This window comes from Excalfactoria chinensis, chromosome 2 (assembly GCF_039878825.1).
Source record: "Excalfactoria chinensis isolate bCotChi1 chromosome 2, bCotChi1.hap2, whole genome shotgun sequence".
NCBI lineage: Eukaryota > Metazoa > Chordata > Aves > Galliformes > Phasianidae > Excalfactoria > Excalfactoria chinensis.
Window position 1 is genome coordinate 62,976,723 of NC_092826.1, and position 21,816 is coordinate 62,998,538.

A 21,816-nucleotide genomic window follows, 5' to 3' on the forward strand; every position below is an offset into this window, starting at 1 on the left:
CTAAAGCCTTCCTGGCAAGACCATAACACTGCTACCAGTGAACCTGGTCTTCTGAAGGCCAAATTTTTTCCACCTGAAAATCTGGAAGCCTCAAGTGGACCCACACGTTTGCTCTTCTTTTTACATATTTAGCCTCTTTAGCTTTTTAGGTCCAAAAAAGACAGCTTTCTGGTGCCCTATCAGGTTGCAAACTCCACTCTGATGAGTTAAGATGGCAGTCAGATATTCTGCATGCTAGGTTCAAAGAACAACACCAATACAAAAGTCCTACCAAAACCTTGGTTATCTTCGGAGGAATATGTATAGTGAGCAGTTCTGGTAATTTTTATTTCAGTTTTGGATGATGTAAAATAAATGAGACTACGTGGGGAAAAAAAAAGAAAAAAAAGAAAAAAAAGGAAGCAGAAGAAAGCAGAAAGTTTGGCAAAATGAGGTAAATACCTAATCCTAGCTATCTGCAAGTTTAGAAACCACAGATTCTTTGAATATAACCAATTCCACAGAACTTTGAGAGCCATTCACTCAAATGTTGGTAAGAGCTCTCATAGTAAATCTCATAGAAGCTTGCCTGAGTTTGTTAAGTCTGGCTAACTCAGTTTATATGGTACACCAAAGGAGAGAGACAGTGGTGGTCTCTGTGCAGTACTGACTGAAGGGAAATGTACAGCAAAAGGAGAAGTTGGCTCATTCAAAAAAAAAAAAAAAAAAAAAAAAGAAATGAGATAAAGAATTGTTTCTGGTTTGTATGTATACGGCTTTTGTAAAGCACCTGTTCCAGGAAGACAGTACTGAGAAATTTCAAACTATCTGTCTTCTACTCTCTTGAAGCCAGACACAGTGAGACTGAAAGAGAGAAATGCCCATTTTAAGACTTCTACCCATAATTCACTGCATATAATAAAAACAGCAATCTAGTCTAAGTTCGATGGTACTCCTTACACATGCATTGTGTGGTTGGAAAAAGCTAGCTTTACTTTAAAAACAAAACACTCTCACACTAAACAACCACGAAAGAATTTCTTTAAAACTCTACCAATTAAGTAACAGAATGCGAGACCACAGATTGAGAGAACTGAATTTGAACTAGGACAGAAAACCATAGGAGGTACCCTCAGCAAAGCACTTAAAAGTACCAGGTGGTAAGAGGAAAGATGTTCCCCCCCGGCCTTTTTGGTGCTCTATGCCATCACAGTAACGGAGAGAGGTTTTGAGCAAAGCAGACCTACTGGTGAAGTATATAATTTAAAGTATGCTGTAGCAGCTATATATCACTAAACCAACCTCCAGCCTTTCTTATTTAAGTAGTTGTTATCATGTTATTTATTTATTTTGTAACAGGCACATTAGGCTCAGTTTCACTCTCCGTGAAAATTATTTTAACACAAAACAGATTTGGGCTTTTGTTTTTATTTTATTTTTATTTTTTTGAACCACGAGCCAAAAAGCAATGCATTTGCTTTAGTAGAAGGTTTCCAAATGGATGAAAAAGGCCTGCAAGTTTTTGTTTTGCTTGCCCTTAGCATTTACGGTCAACTTTTCCCAGCTCAAAACCCTAAGTCTGCTCTCAATTAGCCTGGCATAAATCAGAGCAACTCCATTAATTTCAGACAACTTTTCTGGGTAGAGAGCATTGTAAGACAAAATTTGGCCAATACTGTCCTTTTTGTTTTACCGGCACCATGGGTTTTTCTCTTTTTTGGAAGACTTATCGGTTGACACAAAGCAGATGACTGTGGATAACCTGTTTGATGTGGTAAACAAAAGCAAAATAACTGCCAAACCAGCCAACACAGTTAGAAAGAAATGAAACATGAACACTGTGGGAATGAGAATCTGAGGAGGATCATAAACCTTCTACTGATTTTGGTAGTGAAGTCCAAAAGTAACCAAGAATATTGTCTAAAACAGAAGTATGAAGTATAGAAGTATGATTTTAATCTCTAATTAAGTCCAACAGAAGTAATTCCACTGAACTTGATAGTGTTAATCCAAAGTAAAAACAGACATTGAATCTGCAACCACACAGACAGTTCAGACACCATCAGGAGCAACACAATAGCATTCTCACAAACGTTATAATCTTTTTACTGGTTTCCTACCGGTGAAGAAAATGTAGTGAATGAGTAGAGACTGAAACCCCTTTTGAAGAATCTATTTCTGTAAACACAGCACTGCAAAACCCTACTGCAAACTTTTTACCTTCTTTGAGAGAGACCACAGTTATGAGCCAAAAAGAAAGTTAGTGGCAAAAGACAGATCTTTCCTGCATGAACAAAGTTTTTTGAAGGCAATAAATAATTTTAATCTATTCTTACATATTTGTCTCTATAACACCAGTGATGGAAGCACAAGGGACACAAGAATATTTCTTTTGCAAGAATCATAATGCACCATGCTTTGACTTACAATTTTAAAATTTCATTTTAAGTTGTAGTAAGGCCTAGACATATGTTGCTCCATTAAAATCCTTTAAATTGATAAAAATGTTGCTTCATAGACCAGGCGCTGAAGTTTGAAAACTTAATTCTAATAGGAACACCACAGAGATAAAAACGTCTTTCAACTTAGGGTTAATTCAAACTTCAGAAATGTGCAAAAAATTTTAACAAGTCATTTAATTTTTTTTCTGATTTGGCTAGGCAAAAAGATGAAAAATCTGAAGGACAGAAGCAGTTTTTCTGAAAAGCTTCTTTATCGGGAAGCCAGTAGGATATACAGAGGAGTCAGTGTGGACGGCTGACTAGCTTCCTGTCATGTCAACTTAGAAAAATTCACTGGGCATAGAACTTATATCCTTGGACAAAAAAATGCATTGTGTGGTCTGTAAAGACCAATAGGGAAAATAAATTATTTGGTAGAACAACTTCAATATGAAATTAAACTTGAATGTTTACACAAGTACATAACTGTAAATGCTTAAATGAAGATTTATTTATCAAATTTAAACTTAAATTATACTTAAAATTATTATCAACTTCAAGGAGGATATGGAATAGAGATGGCTATTTTTTCACAAAAGGAAGATAGTTATTGAAATTATGCTATATTGGTGAAAAAATGTTTCAAAGAACTTAAAAAACTAATCTGTCAAGTAGTCTACTAGCTTGCTACTAAACATCAACTCAAACTTAAATTCATTAGGAATTATGGAAGACTACAAAATAAAATTAGTAAGCAAACACTGAAAAATGTACTAGTAGAAGCTTCTGTCTTGCATGACTTGTTTAATTACAGCCAGAGAATCAAAAATTTTTGTAGAGTTAAAGCAGTTCCTCATTTTCAACCCCAATTCACCAGTTTAGCAAATCAACTGCATCTGCTTTACATTGGTTGATGCAGATTCTTAGTCACATTGGTAAGTCCTGAAATGGAGACTAAGACCATGCACAAGGCTTTCCACGCAGAGTAGCTGAAGCCCCCAGCTGTACTCACACTGAAGATGCTTTAAACTCAGTCTCAGCTGCACTGTCATCCTTGTCATCTGTCTGTAAGACCATGGGGCTCTTGGCCTCCAGCTCGCTAAACACCCAGGCAATAGGATGGGATGGGATGGAAAGACATGAATATGTTGCCCAGTGTAAAAAAACAAAAAAAAAAACCAAAACAAAAACCAAACCACCAAAGCCACATATACAAAAGAAAAAAAAAAAAAAAAAAAAAAAAAAAAAAAAAGGAAAAGGAAAAAAAATAATAAAAGAAAGCCATTTTATGGTATACATTATTCAACTACTATTTGAATTATTTGGAGTCTCACATTTTCATACCAACAGCAACCATTAAACTCTAGATTAAACTTAGTTTGCTTTGTAGGAAGGGCAACATTATAGGAAACATGGGGTTTTAAGGCTCTGAGTTTCCACGTGGTGCTGATCAATGGGGACCCCAAACAACTTCCCAAGTGCTATGATCAACACAGGAAATATGCATCATGGAGCATGCTTTACTTTTGCAAATTGTGCCTTGAGCCACTCTAAGAAATATTTGTCCATCTTTAGTTACTTGTAGCAAATGTATCTTCACGTGAACTACTCAAATAGATTCCCTTTATAGTTAAAAGAGAGAAACAGCCAGCTTCGAAGCATGATTCCTCTTAGCTGAAATTTCAGATGTAGAATATATTAGATTGCTGAAGGCCTACAAGCACTTGCTACACTCCACAGACATCAAAGGAGGCAAGCTGATCAGACATCTTACTTAGGCAAAATTAATTCCAGCCCTCTTGTGCAGTATGCAGATGTGCTGGCAATCTTCAGCTCCCATTTTTTTCTAAGCCAACAACAGTGGTATAGACAGTGACACTAGCTCTGACAGACTCCACTGTTGCAGACTGCTTCTCAAGTAGTCATTACTGTCTCTCTTTCTGTAAATTACAGAAGATCAGATACATTCACGAGTACAGAAAATGAAAATATTTATGCTGGAATGCCTTTTGCAAAGGGAAGAAATCAATTAACAGTGACATAAACAGAGCAAGTAACTGCATTAATGTGACTGTATCCTTGTACAATCTTCCATTATTGAATGCCAATCTCCCTGTATTGAATACCAAATCTATCAGTGGACAATGTTATCCTTGGTTAGTTCATAATATCAAAGAATACCTCATGTATTTTGGCTCTATTTACTTAGGGTAGATTGTGTCAAAGAACCATTTTTACCTACATACTGAATAGCATGTAGGTAAATCAAGTCACCTACAAATCGATGCATCTTTTTTTAAACTTCAGATGTTCTCTTTTCTTTTGATTCATTGGAAAGAGGTGAGAAAAACAGTAAGAAAACAAATGCTAGCAATAAACATAGCGGAAAGTAATAAAGAATAAGGAAGGCCCGCCCCTTAGCTCAAGCACCTACCTCTCACTGAGATCTTCAACACGCTGTCCATGGCCTAACATGAAGCTGGGGTTTGACTGGCTGCATGGGCTAGCGGGTGCTGATAATGTGCTTTTGACGTTCTGCACTGAGTGCCTGCGGCTCCGTCGTCGCTCCAGGCCCCTTCGCTCACTGCCACCCAGACTGGCCCTTCTTCTGTCTTTGCGCCCACAGGGAGGGGGGTCAGCGGTCTCATCACCATCCTCGTGCCTCAGGGTCATCTGAAGAGGAAAGAGAGGCAAGATTTCTGACGTGTTTCCTATAGGGTTTCACACCTATGCTTGAAAAATTTACTGCTCTCGACAAGATTGATTCCTATTAGAGTCGTCATTTCTACAGATATTCCTCTACGTTGCCATCTACACATCAGTGCACTGTAGCAGCTCTAGTGATAGAATTCTACACTGACATCTTGTAAAGAACACGGTAGGACTTGAAACAGATTTGTTTATGTTAGATCTGGGCTTTTTTGTTTGTTTGTTTTTTAAGGACTTAATTTACAAGGAATCCAAGCAGTGCTAGACACCTAGCTCTCTTTATTTCCTCCTAAAATACATAGGTAAATTCTTGTCTACGCTGAAATCAACTGATAAAACTCCTACACACTGACTGATTAAACATTTCCTGATGTTCAGACATGCCACTAGAGATGACTGAGTGAAAGACAGCCTACTGCTTTAGAAAGTATTTCAGAAAAACATCATCATTTATTCTCAGCCAAGAAAGACACCAGCTGACGCATATGTAGTTGCATTCTTCTTAAAGATCTAGACTTTTACAGATCTCCCTGAAAAGTAAACAAAAGAAATAATAAATAAATAAAGCAAATACTAACAAAACAAACCTGTTTCTGTGAACTCAAACCACAATGGATTAAAAGAAAAAAACAGAGACCACACATCTCTGCTGAGCTTCCCAATTTTTAGGTTAGCATAATTACTTTCACATATGCCATGCAGTGGAAAATCCAGCATTTCCTGCCAGTTCAGAAGCACTGTAAATCCAGAGGAACATATGCATATTTCAGGAAAGAACAATGCTGAGAATAGCATGGCTACAATGACATTTGACAGAAAAATCTGACAATACATTGTGAGTTCATCAGCCGGAAATAGTAGAGGAGCAGTATGTGGATGTAACTGTATTGGGTTTATGTGGCAAGGTTTTTATAGTGGAGGGGCAGCAGAGATGAGCAAAGCCCAGCACTGGACACCAGACTCAGCTCCAGCTTCCTAAGGGGATCTACTACTGCCAGAGCTGGGCTATGAGCAATGCTGGGTGCACTCTGGGAAAGCAGATTTAAGCAAGGGAAACATTGCTGCACAACAGCAGCTGGGAGAGAAGAGTGAGAAGCTGAGTGAAACATCTCTCCAGGCACGAAGGTCAGTGCAGAAGAAGAGCAAGCACAGAGCAGCAGCTCCCTGAAGCCCAGAAGTCTGACTCTTCCTGTAGTCTGGTCTATGTAGAAAGTAGCTCTGCTAAAGTTAGTTTTGTGACAGGGGTTAAGAACAGAAAAAAAAAAAAAAAAAAAAAAAAAAAAAGGAGAACAAAATCTACCACATCTTTTGCTGGACAAAGATGGAGATAAAGTCATTTCATTTCATAACATTATAACATGAATTCACATTTAAATTATATTAATTTCTGCCTAAACCTCCCCACTGCCAATACTTCCTGAAGTCTGAAAATTAGGGCTGATTATTAAGAAACAGGATATCCTACCCTTGCATATGAATATTTCAGTGGTTATTTTATGCCTAGGTGGTGATTGTGAAGTCATTCATTACTCCATTTCTGCACCGTATAGGATCTGGTCCAGTGTAAACTTGTAAACAAGGACTTGCTGGGTATTCAGCTGCAGAAAAAGCGGCACTGAGCTCAGGAGAACTTTTATGGTGAGTTGAATATTTCTGCATATTGCAAGAAATACTTCTTTTAATTGCAGGTAGAAGTGCCTCTAAAGAGGCTAGTAAATGTGCTGGTTTGCCTTGGAGCATGCCCTAGCACTAATATGAAATGCAATTGTATGAGCTGACGAGCCACGTACTTGTATCAGGTCACATATACAAATGTGTATAATACTTCCAGCAAGCAGATGTTTTTCTTTTAAAATAAAATAGATAACCAAATTTCACCTAGGTTACATTCCCCCTCCTTTCAGCTTTGAAGTTTACACAAGCTGTAAGATCTATAAAACAGGGCATGTTATGTTACCTCATAAATGTTAAATTGCTCAACTAAGTCCAAGTCTGTTCCTTTCTTGTTCAAGTGTCTCTGTGAAATAGCTTCAATGCCCAGCTCTTCAAGACAGTCCACCACATCGTAGAAAGAGTCTTGATCTGGCAGCCCCGACAGCGTCTAAGAATCAAAGGGAAAACACTTAGAACTGTTTGTTTTGTAAAGAATTAAACTAAGGTTTTTAAAAGAGGGTAGCAAGAGGTTCTATGTATGATTTCAATAAAATAAAACCATGATGTGGGATTAGAGACACCGCTAAAAAACATAAAACAAGTGGCACAGCTTTTAACAAACAAGTCCATGCACTGTGTAGAAAAAATGATTAACTGGAAAAACAAATCAATGTTGTTATTTCATACAAAAAAATATGGAAAATGTGGGTCTTTAAAATACACAGTTGGATTCTTCCTGGCTTCATTCAAGCACCAATTTGAAGAACAGAGAATGTTCAAGCATCAAACACGGGGATAAAAGCAAAGAGAGAAAAAAAAAAAGGTTTAGATAAAACCAATGAAGCTGATTTCCTACTGATTCCTATAACTTTGGCCTTAAGAAGAAAAATTTGAATACACAGCTGTGTGATGTCAGGACAGCAGGAAACATCCTGAACCATGAACCTAACTGTCCTCAACACCTGCAGCAGAGATCATTCCCCCAAATCCACAAATTGTTTTATATTACAGAGGTACTGACTTCTTTCTTCCCTTTCAACTTTAGAAGTATTAGCTAAAAGCATGCTGACTTATTAACTCTAATATGTTTAAAGTTGTACAAATTCCTGATTATGGAGTAAATTGATACCAGTGACACTGGAGCATTAGCACACTAGAAAACAAAGAATGCCAATAATAATAGTGATTGAAAACAAACTTTATGAACTCAGATCTTTATATGGCACCTGCTCTATGTTCAAGAAAGCACTTCTACCACAGTTGTTTCTCATTTGGTGAAATCAGAAAACTTAAAAGAAATGGAAGGTAGTTTTCTGTAGTATACCATGTATTTTATGTATGCCACTGAAGTGCAGGGACTGAATCAAGCCACTCAACACTGCACTTTGGAGTGACACATGGGAAGAGGACATGGGTGTCAGACAACTGTTCAGAACACACGTGAACTTCATCCATCACAGTCCTGCAAACAACAAAGTCAACACAAAACCCAACTATTTTGGTTTGCTATTGTTTTCTGCTCAGCTTGTGCTCATTTTTAACTGCTCTTTATGTGTGACACAGAAGAATGAGTCTCCCTTGCACAAGCAGGAACTGCTGAATATTGTGTGACCTTTGTGCCCAGTGGCACCTGCTATATTGCAAGAATCAGTCTATCCAGAGACATTTCTGCAAAGTAAGGGAGAGATGCACTGGAACCAACACAGATATTCTGGATTAGTGCTCTAAAGGGATACCCATGCTGAGATAGATAGCTTCCACTCTCATAACAATATAATTCGCTAAGTAACTTATCTATAGTCCTAGTAGAGGTGAGAAAAAGGAGGAGAAAGGGAGAGACCAGGGGAAAAAAACAAACAGGTACTCTCCTGAGAGAGTTTTGTTCTCTCATGAATGGAACAGCATGGACTATGCTGTGACAATACTGTTTTTCTGGAGCATATCTTTCACAAAGTTGCTTGAAGTAGCAGAATGAAAAAGAGAACTGCTGCTCTGGACTATTTCCCTGTACCAAGAAGCTTTACATTCAGAAAAATCACACAGAATTACATGAATAATGAGAGCAATTGACAGCTAGCATACTCTACCCCTTTAAGCCTGTGTATGAGGCACTGGAAAATGTGCCAGGTTATTTGTTTGTTTGTTTGTTTTTGGTTTTAATAAATGCTACAGCAATGTTTCCTACTTCAGTCATAACAGAACCACTGCCTGATGTCTTATTATTATTGGTAAATGTAATAGTAAGAGGAATGCTTAGCACAAAACTCCAATGCGGTGTTAGGGTTATACATTCAGGCTTTAATGAAAAAAAAAGCCAAACATTTCCCATCTAGGACAATATTGAAGCCTTTGTTTAAAACTCACTGAAGAAGAGGGAACTAAATTTTCCCAAACAGTACAGAAAATGGACAGCATGTATCTTCAGTGGAGCTTTAACATGAACATGGAAGTACTTTCCTCTAAAAGGATGTGTTCTCTTGCTTACAAAAGAAGTAGACAGCTACTATACCGAACATATTTCAAGCACTGTATGATGTGATGTCTTATGTCCAAAAGGGTGGACAGACCTTCTGCTTATATACTCATCAAAACACTGAGGTGCTTGATTACATGACTGTTTAATACTGGCTTGTGGTATTAGAAGACTGGGTTCTCATTTTCTTGATGCCTACATAAAGAAAACAGCAGCAGCACAATCAGAAGACCAGAGGTCTTAAATTAGGCAGATCTTTCATGGTCTTTGCTGTTTCCCAAGTACCGTGTTAAGTTCTTCAGTATCAAAATTCTCCAATATCAAAACACTTGTCTAAATCCAAAATATTTCCTTCTGCCCTGGAGACAGAACCTGAAAAGAACTAAAATCCTACCAGAGAATTTAAATCGAGCCCCTTGGAGCAGTGTGTTTAAAACATATTCTTTGGTGTGCTTGCAGAATTTTGTTATTACTGATAGCTTAGAGGAAAACAGATATTTCAAATCTGAAACTCTCTAGAATCTTGCTCTACCAAGAAAGAACAAATATAGATATCAGGAATCATTCCTATGTCTCCACCCATTTCTAGTTTGAGGAAAAATCTTCGAATTAAGATTTTAAATTTGTTTGTAGTAGTCTTGTGCAAGTCACTCTCAAGACGTTATGGGAACACTTGCACAACTTTGAGTTCTTCTCTTTCAAGCATCTGCTTTTTGTAATGATTAACTAAATAAAAACCAAAACCCTACCCTGGGAGCTTTGAGTTTGATATTTCTTCTTAACCACACTTATAGTGAAGTGAAAACAATAGAAACAGAAGAAAGAAAGGGAAAAAACTGATTAAGTTAAATAGGTAGTAAAGAAGGATTACAAGAGAAATATTTTCCATGATGATAAATCCAACCAGATGACATACAGAACTGGTAGTAGTAAAATGATCATACATTTGCATGACCTCAGTTATGCTTCTTCACAAAGACAGAAATTAGTGCTAACCTATTCCTAGCTTCAGACTGAAGGGCTCTCTTTGTGATTGTTAAAATAGGTACCCCTGGTTGATACTAGGCAGCGAAATTAATTAGTATGTTTTGCTGTTTATGAAACAGTCACAGTATAAAGCACTGGTGCAGACAGAAAATAGACATCAGAAAGTCCAGCTCAATGTGTTTGGTGTGCATGTTTTGAGTGGAAGTGCAAGTAACACAGAAGTACTGCTCTGGTTACTGTTACCTGCGCTGCAAAAAAGAGAAAAAAGAGACCCCTGTCCCCCCAGGCAATCTCTACAAAGACGAGAAAGCACGCTCGTCGTCCCCCGAGGTGCTCCCTTGCGGGGTGCAATGCCGTCATCAACACCTTATATAACCTTAATTACTTCGTCTACGCCCCCTAGGGTGCACGTTTGAAATGCGCGCCCAAGGTACATCACAAGGTAGGGGACGGAAGAGGGGGGGCTATTATCACCGTCACATCCCGAAAAGCCCCCGCTACTGCCTACATGTTTACAACATCTCCCCCCCTCCGAATACTACAAGGTTCAGCCTCGTTAGCATCTACAACATTTGATTACTCCTAATAAACGCCATTTTGCCACCTTTCTTGATGAGTCACAGTGGTCTTTTTGGCCCTAGCGGGGGTTTCGCTAGTACCTGGGCAAGGGGGGGGTTAAAATATAATTGCACACGGCAACAGGTTACTGAACATCCAACAGATTGGGTTTCAGTAAAGCACCCACACAGACAGAGGGATATTATCTAAATCTTACATGCTATGGTGAAAATCATAGTAAATTTACATAGTAAGTAAACACACTTAAGGGCATTAGCCAAGGTTTCAGCTGCTTTGGGATGAGAAGAAGCAACTCTCTTGCATTTGTTTTCCCAAGAACCACAACTTCTAAAACACACGCTGCTGCCAATGTTGGACACAGGATGTAAGGACATCATTGTTCCAGTGCGGCTACTATGATGTCCTTAAGGCGGGTCACTGAAAAAATGTGCCAGCTGCTGCGCTCACACCACAATGGCCCATGACAGTACTTTTTTAGCTGCAGCTGCTGGACCACTGGTGGGTGGCACACTACGCTCCCAGTGGTTACATTGGACTGGAAGCTGGTATTTAAGTTCCAGTCTTACAGTAGATCTGTTAAAAAAAAACATTCAGTGCTTAATCTGATTATACTAAAACATATAAATTTTTACGTAGCGAGTAATATGAAATCTTATCTACCAATTTTAAAAAAGGTATTGTCTATTGTGACAGAGCAAACTTAGTAATAAAGTTAAAAGAAATATTAACAGTAATTTTACAACTCCATAATTACTGGTGTAATCACAGTAATAAAAAGGTTTCTTAGCAAAATTTATTAGAACAAGAAGTCTGGAAGTAAATAGAGAAGTCAACTGAATTCAACACAATTCTCTTCCTACATTTAGTGATTAGGGGTTTTATAAATGTATGTATATATGTGCATGTGTCTCTAGAGGTAAATGTAAAGGGATTCTATCTGGACCTCAGTAAAAGGTCTAATAAGTTGTATTTTTGGAAACAACAAATAAAAATGAAAGTAGCGATTAGAAAAAAATCTAATAGACATACAGAAGATGACAAAGATTATACAGGAGCTATACAGAACCCAAAGTGTATGTATTAGGATCAGTCTCATTTTAGAAATGTATTAATGTCTAAATCTCCCATAATTTATGCATCAACAAACTGAGAGGACTGAAGTAGTTCTTCCATCAGTTTCTGAGGAAGAAGGAAAGCAGTCTGTAAATGTATATACATGGAAAAAGAAAAAGGAGCAGAAGTATGCTTCCTTAAGGCAAACTTCCCATGAGGTTTCTGCCTGCACTCAAAACCTTGTCAGTTCCTCTACTAGAGAAGCTGAAAGCATCTGAGCCTTCTTTTTATTCTCTGTGGGGAAAAAAGATTACATCTCTGTCATATTGCTTGCTGTTTTCTCTATAATCATGAAAAAAATCCTATTAAAAACATCATAAATCTGTCCATGGGCCAGATCATAATTATAAGTGTGACATTGTGGGATTCCTCTGTTCCTTGATCTTCATAACTCCTTTGACTGTGAGATGCTCTTTCTTTTTGTTTGCTTCTAAAGAAATACCTCCTCCTAAAAATATCTTTAAATGAAAAATTTGGACAAAAGAATCAACTGTATCATGTATAGAAAATAATTGCAGACACTAGCTAGACACACACACACACACACACACACACACACACACACACACACAAAAAAAAAAAAAAAAAAAAAAGAGAAAGACAGAAAATTATCTCAGAAAGAAGAATCAATATACAACATAATGAGGCATAAAACAGAAACATTAAAAATGAGTTGCCTCAGCTTTAACAGCATCTGAATACATAAGCATAACAAGCAGGTGATGCCTTTCAGAAAAAATACATCATTTCAGCGAGATGCTCTTTTAATGTCTAAGAGGATTTTTACTACTGTGTAAGCAGGTGCAAGAGTAGCTGTAAGTAAAAAGACGGTGACAATAGGGATGTCATTAGGTCAGGTCTTCTCAGTCACCTTGAATGGACAATACCAAACATTAAGGAACCATCTCAATTTAAAAAATAAAACAAACCATAAAACAACCCATGACTCCAACCACACAGAACACAGAAAGTTGGCATATTGTTCTATGATCTTTACTAACAAACTCTGGATCTTCACATAAATATAACAAATAATATTAATATTCTGTTGCTCTCTGGCTTATTAATTACAGGACACAAGATTATCTTAATTCTCTCATAGTATTCTGACTTTTTGTGTTCTTTTAATTTTTTTGTGTACTTTTAATTTTAGTTACCCAAAGATTTGTTTAGAATTTGAGGACTACACACTAATTTTTAAGGCATTTACGGTAATAATTCTCTAACATTTATAGGCCTTTCGACCTCCCCATAGTTCAAAAGTTTGATTTTACTGCAAAGCTACTATAAGGGGCACCTGAAAACATAAAGAAAGAAGAAAAGAAATCAAAGCATATTTTTACTTCCTTTTCTAAAGTGGAAACACTCTTACAAGCTCTCACACTTGTTTCATTTACTGTATTTGGTTCGCAGTAAAAAAATAATTTAAATGATCTGGAACTGGAAAATTGTGTACAACACAAGCCTTTGTGAACACATGATCTTTTCACAAAGTTCTTGCTTTCATTATTTCCCAGGTAATTTGTTGAGTTAGTTTGTTGGGTTCTGTTTTGTGCTGTAGTGCCAGCTCTGGGAGAAGAATCACATCATAATATGTTTATGCACAGCAACTAGGAAAACAGCAAATCCACTCCTAGCTACAGTCTCAATAGGACTACAATGCAAGTAATAAGACTGTATTGGAAACAGATGATCCTACAACTTCCCTGGGACAGGTCTTTGATGTATATTCTCATAGACCATCATTACACAACAGAAAATACTGATATTATTACTATGAGTTACAGTTAGAAAGGAAACAAACCTTGTTAACCAAAGTCATTGCATAAACCAGTAGTTCAGTATCAACCCCATCTTTCTCCTCCAGGATCTCCATGATGTTGGACCAAGGCTTGGCTCCTACATGTAAAGCAGAAAACATTGGTAAGGGTGACTAAAATAGAAAGCTGTGGCAGCAACATTTATCCAAGAGGCAGCACAAGTTGGAACAATGTGTTAGAGTGGAAGAACAATTGTATGATGTTATCTCCTGCTTTTTCTACAGACATGGAGAACAGAATTAATACAATCGATTACAGCTGTGGTGCATCCTAAGGCAGACTCCTCTAAAATCTTACGTGGACTTTTCCCAGAGGTACCACTGTATCTTCCTTGATGATGAAAGAAGTTTTGATAGTGAACTTCTAAAAACTGTGTGGGAGGAATTTCACTATACCTATCATAAGTTCCCATAGGCACAAATAAATCTTACACAAAAATTTATATGTTGCTCTTTCAGTCAGTTCATTGCTTACATTCCAAGTGATATTACTGAGTTATACTGCATTAAGATAAGTCCTGTTAACAAAACAGTGTGAAAGGGAAAGACAAAAACTCAAGTGGCATGACTAAGGTATTGTACCAAATAAGTCAAGCAGTAAATGCCAAGCAGATTCACGATAAAGTCCTGTGTGGAAAGTACCTTGTAAAACTATTCTATTTTAATTGGCTAAAAGGCAGATAGCAAAAATTTACTGAAAAAAAAAAAACAAAAAACATTGTTATTTCATCTAGTAAATAATGAAAGATCACAAACAAGTTCTTTTGTTTGGAGTGAAGTTAAATGTTAGAAAGAGAAATAAGGAAACTAGCTCTAACTCAGAGATGCTTTACCAGCTATACAAGCAGAACTGCAACAGTCTTTCAGTACAGAGAGAAATGCAGAGTATTCTCACAGATCACATCCCCCCAAATGTATAACGACAATAATTTGATTACAATCAGGCTGTAAAAAGGAATTGTTTCATCCCACAGATCTGTTGCTGATTGATCAATGACCTACAGGTTAAATCACTGCACTGCTCTCATAGTAATCATATCCAACACTTATTTATGCTGGTATTGTGCATACATACAGATATGTCCTCATGCACAGACATCAAATATCTACAAATCAAGCATCTTCATTTCCAAAACAATGGCAGTGTAAAGAATTGTCTGTTAATGAACACACAGATAACAGTATTTCTCTGCTTCTTCCCACTCTTCTCAGACTTTCTCTGATCTTCACTACTGAATAATAAAGCAGAGCTTCTTTATCTAAAGCAAAATCAGAGGGGGAATTAACTCTCATCTCTCAGAAAGTATTTATGTGCATTACTGTACTAATTCTCATATACTGCTGCAATGAGAATACACTAGACATCACTTTACCAGATTCTCTATATTACCAGACATTTTGTGCTGTACATGTTCAAAAGACATGTGGAACAAATTCACTCAGCTCACAAATGATATATGATCAGCAGGAATGATATCCTTACTACAAAAATGTCTTCCTGTGGTTTCTAGTGAAAAATAAAAATGGAAGAAAATAAGAAAGAGAAACAAAATGGGAATACTATCCAAGTCTGACCTATAACAATGTTATTTGGACAAAAGTCAGTTGCCAACAATATGAAAAATTAATTACTTAATCCACACTGTATTATTCAGTGAGAGTTTGTCCAGGGAAATATACTGTTGTTCTGCAGACAAATTTTATTCATAGTGGAACAAATCCTATTCTGTTTCCTAAAGACAGCATCCTGATATGGTTGTATACTTCTCCATTATCGTAACAGAATACAACGTTTGCCTTGCTGTTTCCATGCAACTGAATCACTGAATTGCTCAGGTTGGAAAAGACCTTAAAAATTATCGAGTCCAACCACAACCTAACTATACTACCCCAACAACCCTCTGCTAAATCATGTCCTTGAGCACCACATCCAAACAGTTTTTAGACACATTCAGAGATGGTGACTCAACCACCTCCCTGGGGAGCCTATTCCAGTGCTTAGGCATCTCTCCCATTCTCCATAGCCTTTCAAAGGTGACAAAGAATAGTTTGGCAATCACTCTCTCTCAGCACTTGTGGGTGCATCTTGTCATGGCCCAAGGATTTGCGTGTGTGGATCTGGCCTAAATGTTCTCTGACCAGATCCTTGATCAAGGGAAAATCTTCCATTCCCTAGACACGCTCTCTTATCTCCGGAGTCTGAGATTCCTAAGTAGCCATATGAGCAGTAAAGACTGAAGCAAAGAAGGCATTCAGTTAACTACCTTCTCAGTGTCCTCCTTTATGAGGGAACCCACTTCATTTAGCAGCGGGCCCATGTTTTCCTTAGTCTTCCTTTCACTACTGTACCCCCAACCCCCAAAAGTAAATGCATATAACATTTATAGGTTATTGAGTTTATTTTTAAAAAATAGAAATAGAATTTTTGCATGCCAATTGTCAAAAAATGCTTATTTTTCAGCCTTTTGCTTTACCACTTGATATTGGTGGTAAGTGGACAGTTTCATTAGATAATTTTAGAGGTTGTTTCTAATCTTAACGATTCTGTGATTCTATGATTTGATGTTGAGGTAAAAGCATGATGGTGTAGCATCCAAGATCTTCTTATGAGAGCAGACTGTGATGTTCACATAAGGTTACAATGCCCAAGAAGGTCTTGTGGTGTAATTGATAGAAGAGATTAAACAGGCTCACTAAAGTAAAAATGTAAAGCTTGAGTTTTGCATGTGTTCTCCTGCCTTCTACTGGGTAAAATGAAAATTGCTCGACAGTGTTTTCTGAGTTTCTTTCTGGTATCTGCTTTTATTGTGGCTACTCTGTCAGGAAGACTGCAGCCTCAACCATGATGCTACCATAGCATTCTGACCTTTCAGAGATGGTCCATCAACACATCAGTAACAGTGGGGCTGCAATAATTAGCATATATTAAATGAATAAAGCATATTGAACAAAGCTGTTCATTGTTTTAAGTCTCAGTCTTTTCTCAGTACTACCTTGAAATGTTTTTTCATTTGAATTGTCAAAAGAAAGAAAAAGAAAGAAAGAAAGAAAGAAAGAAAGAAAGAAAGAAAGAAAGAAAGAAAGAAAGAAAGAAAGAAAGAAAGAGAGAGAGAGAGAGAGAAGAATTAGCTTAATGCTGTCATTCATGCCTTTCATAAAATTCTGTTATCACTACTACACAGGATGTAAACATAATGTATAAAGCACGGAAAACTTCACATCAGGCAGGAACTGTACAGGAGGACTACCAACATACAGACTGACTGTCTAGATGCTATAGGCTGGAAAGACCTCCACATCTTTTACTGCTGTCTATATAAATATGTGTTAACATGGCCTGCTGTCTGAGCTATGGGATAGGTACTGGCTATTTGTGTATGAACTAGAAAGAAAAGTAGATAACTGATAATGCAGGTCATTTACAAATAATTCAACAAGAGGTCAGGTAGCAGAAATGTAATTCACAAACAGAATGCTACAGAATCCAGTTCAGCCACAGGACTTTAATCTCTGTACAAATAAAAGCTTACGATAAAACAGCTCCAGACAGCAAGCACAGTGCAATGCCAGCTCCATTTTCCAGAACCCATACAGTTCTGTTGTGCCTAAACTTAAAAGAGATCAAATTCCATTGTGGCTACAAAATGAGAAAAAGTTGAGGGGAGGAATCTGGATGGCAGTATAACAAAAAGCTATGTCCCATATGGTGAGGACCATGCCGTTACTCACTAATAGTCTGTTTGTACCTGAGAGTAAATCAGGCACTTCCATGTACTTCAGGTTGCATATGGCTGTATTCTTGCATAGAAACCACAGATGGGATCACTTTGAAACAAGTCTGAGTTATTATGGGGTTCTTTATGTTAATCATGTGTGATACACATGCTGAGGAATTATGTCATATCTCATCACCTTGTATGTACATGAAATACTGGACTTTTTTCAAAGCAGTGGTAAACTTAATTATATATGCCTGCAGGATTTATGACAATGTTTTAAGAAAAGGCACATCACTTTTCTTCCGTTTTACTTCTATTCCATTAAATCAGTCATTAAAGGCAGGTACTCTTCAGTTATAAGACACTGATTTATAAACTAAATTTAAAACACAGAACTTCCACAGCTTAAAGTAGAAGGCTATTCCACTGATGACCTAAAAAAGAAAAAAACAACTAAATATAGAATAAGAAAAAAAAATCCCTTTTCTAGCTTTCCCATAAAGCCTCTCCTCACACTCCTAATATCAGCCATTGAACTGTATGCATGACTTCATTCATGTTTTAGGTCAATTCCGAACTTTTCCTACTCTGGGGCATGGAAACATTTGTCTATATTGTTCTACAAATTCAGAAAGGAGTACACAGCACATGGTAGCTTGTTCAGGGTCCTACTTTCTCTTTCCTTAATGAGGTTTACTTGCATGCAAACAGATGGTAGTTTGAACATGTTGAGTATACGAGGGAGTTTAGGAGAGCAAAGGAAATACTACAAATGGCTGTAAAAATAAATAACAGGAGTCACAATTGCATGAATATTGTAATTACCTTTCTGCTTATGCAATTGTGAGGTTTATTAGTTTAATTCAAAACTGAAAGCCAACCTGAAGAGTACACCATTTAAAGCGTAACACTGATTCTTAACAACCCCTGCCTATTCCTCTACCATTGGAAACAATTTGGGGTTTGTTTTTATTCTCTTTTCAACATAATTTATAGTTAAAAAGAAAATCTGGCTACTTTCTCCTATTCTGCCCACACACACACCTCCCCCTCTCCTTCTCCCCCATCCCCCAACTTTTTGCTTCACTTTTACCATATCAAGTTGCTTAAACAAGTTCAGTGTGGAGGCAGCATGCACCTCAGAGAGGATGTTGCTTTAAACCTCCATGTGTTTGAGACCACAACAATGGTTCTCCCAACCTCAAAAACTCTCCTTGAGGCAAAGGAATGTTTTGCATCAAGACAGAGTGCCCTGAGAGCTTAGCAATAGCTTTGTGGGAAGAATAAGAAAAAAACATTTTTGTTCTATTTATTTGTAAGAAATTCAGTGTGCATATTCAAGTATTTCTCATGAGCCTGAAGGGTAACAGATTTCATAGTATAATATCTGCTCAAGGGCTTTATTTTAATGTAACAACAGATGGTTTTGCTTTTACTATAAAGCCTGTACTATTACTGACCTCGTCTTTGTCTTCAAAGGGATTACACCGATTAGATATCATTTTCTCTTCTAAACCAAACTGCTTCTTTTCAGAAGGAAGTGCAAAGATGGTCTGGCCCAGAGGAGCCTCCAAGGTCAGGATATGCAGTGGGGCTTACACTGCCTGCGGGTGCAGGGAAGGGGAAGCAATGACTATGGTGTATTGGAAGCAGCATGGTTCTTCAGCTTTTCCCTCCTCACTTTTCCATTATAATTCATTCCTCAAAACAATCTTAAACTATATGACTATTCAAAATCCACTTCAAATTCAGAAATCAAGTGAATAGCACATAAGGCAGGCATCATAACTGCAACTCTGCAGTCACTGACATCAATGACAAAATGCCACGCGATCACAGTGGTGCTGGGTTTTTGCACCCCACAAATAAGGCTACTCACCTCTCTTTTCATCAACTGTAGATACTGCCTGGATTAAAAGTGGTGCATTGGATTCAGTGTACTCCACAAACACCAGCAGCAGCTTCAGTGCTGTTTTTACCACCAGGCGGAACTGAAAAAAAAAAGCACGACTTGTCATTCAGCAAACCACAGCATTTCCAGATGTGCTACATGGCACTGAGAAAGAAACAAGCAGAGCAATCCAGATCTGATAGTAATACATAGGCAGAAGAGATTAAACTGTGCCAGGTCTAAATACACGATAGGTAGCCATTTGGCTGATCGTTTCATTCACTTGGCGGTAGTCTTCCAGGGAAGCTCCAGTAGTCAACAGATCCCACAGAAGCTGGACACTGCCACACATAATAAAAGATTGAACATCCCACCTACACATGCACATATGGCTACCCCCAACATCTCTGTCCAAAGATTAATGTGCATGTAACCTAGTCAACTAAAAATAAACATGTTGCTGTTTCTCAACATGTTAATTCCTGTGTGAAAGAATGATTTTCTCCTTGTGTATTCTTCTTCTTTTTCACGCCATGTTTAAAGGATAAATTACTACATGAAACAATATCCACTACTTATACAACTCAGAAGAAAGTCTCTTCAGCCTCAGACCATTCCTTCCTGTCACAGAATGTATGATTTACTTAAACTGAGCACTCCGACGGTATGGTTTCAAACTTTATTTGTACATTTCCAACTAGAAACCAACAGCCAAGCTCTATCGGTTTCTTTACAGATCTCAAGTTTCCAGAGAGTACATGTGACTATTATGCAATTTTCGAAGTGCTGAGTAAGAATTTTCAGGTATGTGCATGGCATGATCAGGAATGTGAAAAAAAAATACACTTCAGGGAGTTCTCAATTAAAAAAGAACCAACAAACAAACATGGAAAAAGAGGACATCTTAATAGACAGGGCTCTGCATGTCCAGTTGAGATCAATATTACCAAGAGAAACGATTCTCAGTCACATCTGTTATATTCTCAGTCTACATCATGGATTTAAAGACAAACTAAAAATGATACATTGTTGGTCTCAGAAACACAATTCCCAATCCACTGTGATTGAATCAGGCTGCAAAAGAACCGGTAACTAAGTTTATAGCATTTCTGTGCTATATTACATTGTAACAAATCTAACAGCTTGTGAGAGCTTTAACAATATTATTATGCCAATGTGGTCTTTACTGTCCTTTGCCACCAACAGATACACAAGTAGTCATGTACGGATAAGCCACTCTCCAGGAAATCCCCGTTTTTGTCTCATTGTGTTAGGCTGGTAGGATGCCTCAAACAGAACCAACTGGTCATTAAAATGCCTCACCCACAAGAGAAGGAAAAACAGTTATCCTGTATTGCTAACTGTTTCAGGGATGTATATATAAAGCAGTATTAGATCATTCCCATTTCCACACTGGTTTTTTCAATTACTCACAAAACAGCTCTCCTAAGAGGCAAGGAATCACTGTTAATTGTTTTTAGACTCACAGACAGAAAATGTGTATATGCTAAAACAGACTGCTATTACAATAGGCATAGGCTCAAGCTCCTGTGTTCATTTTGCCACTCAGAGAGATGTAGTACAGCTCAATTTAAGTTAATGAGCTAAAATGCAGCTTGCTGCTTACTGCTATAAACACCAAATTTACTGTGAACAAATGACCCAGGTATTTCCTTCGTTTCTCAAGCTTCTCGTGCAAAATTGAGCTTAATGAACTGCAGATACTGCTAGCAATACAAAATCTTTTGCTGTTGAACTTAGGTTGCATCAGTCTCAATGAAATGTTGCATCAGATACTTCCACAGTTGACAGCCAGGTGACAAATTTTAAGACCCGGGTCCTTTAAGACTCTTGTTCAGTCTGCTTCTGCTGAACTCTTCAGTGATATATATTACAGTATCCAAATTAAAGGAAACTGAAATCCCTGGATACACAGGGTAATTGCACCTTGTAAACGCACTGCTGGTACACCAACATATCACTTCCCCAAAGTTGCGCAGGTCCCTTATGCACTACCCTGGCATGCTAATACCATAGTCTTTCTGCTTTACCACCACACATCCCCTAACACACAAGTTCAAGTGCTTAACAGACATTTGTTTTGTAAAAATTCTTCTTAACAGATTACTGTAAACAATTCTTGCAATAGCATTTTTCCCAGATACACAGCTGTGTGTGAATCTGCACAGGATCCTTCCCCTAGAATGGAAATCTTACTATTGGATACTGCTTACAAAGGCTCTTAAAACCTCATGCCTTGGCCAAATAGTTTATACACCAATACTCAAATGTCAAGGTTTTATATGTATCTATTTCAGAGCAATCAGGGGGACATAGTGGGCTTATCTCAAATTTTTGCAGATCTCTTTCTCTTCCACAAAGTAAGAGAAGGAGCTTCTGCAATAGTTTTGCTCTAACTCCTGCCTTCTCACCACTGCAGAGGCTGTAGCAAG

At 37.6% G+C, this 21,816-nt stretch overlaps 1 protein-coding gene across 10 annotated transcripts in view; it reads right to left on the bottom strand.

Annotated features, from left to right (window-relative positions):
* The window catches only part of FHOD3 (formin homology 2 domain containing 3), a 363,466-nt gene that overhangs the window by 101,648 nt on the left and 240,002 nt on the right, over positions 1 to 21,816 (bottom strand). For 9 of the 10 annotated variants that reach the window (XM_072327321.1, XM_072327323.1, XM_072327320.1 and 6 more), the window contains exons 7-10: positions 19,352 to 19,463; positions 13,739 to 13,833; positions 7,087 to 7,230; positions 4,855 to 5,093 (exon numbers count right to left, since the gene is read on the bottom strand). In XM_072327321.1, the coding sequence (XP_072183422.1) occupies positions 4,855 to 5,093; positions 7,087 to 7,230; positions 13,739 to 13,833; positions 19,352 to 19,463 (590 nt within the window). Of the gene's footprint in view, positions 1 to 3,432; positions 3,520 to 4,854; positions 5,094 to 7,086; positions 7,231 to 13,738; positions 13,834 to 19,351; positions 19,464 to 21,816 lie in introns of all 10 variants that reach the window. The other variant, XM_072327324.1, reaches the window with a different exon arrangement.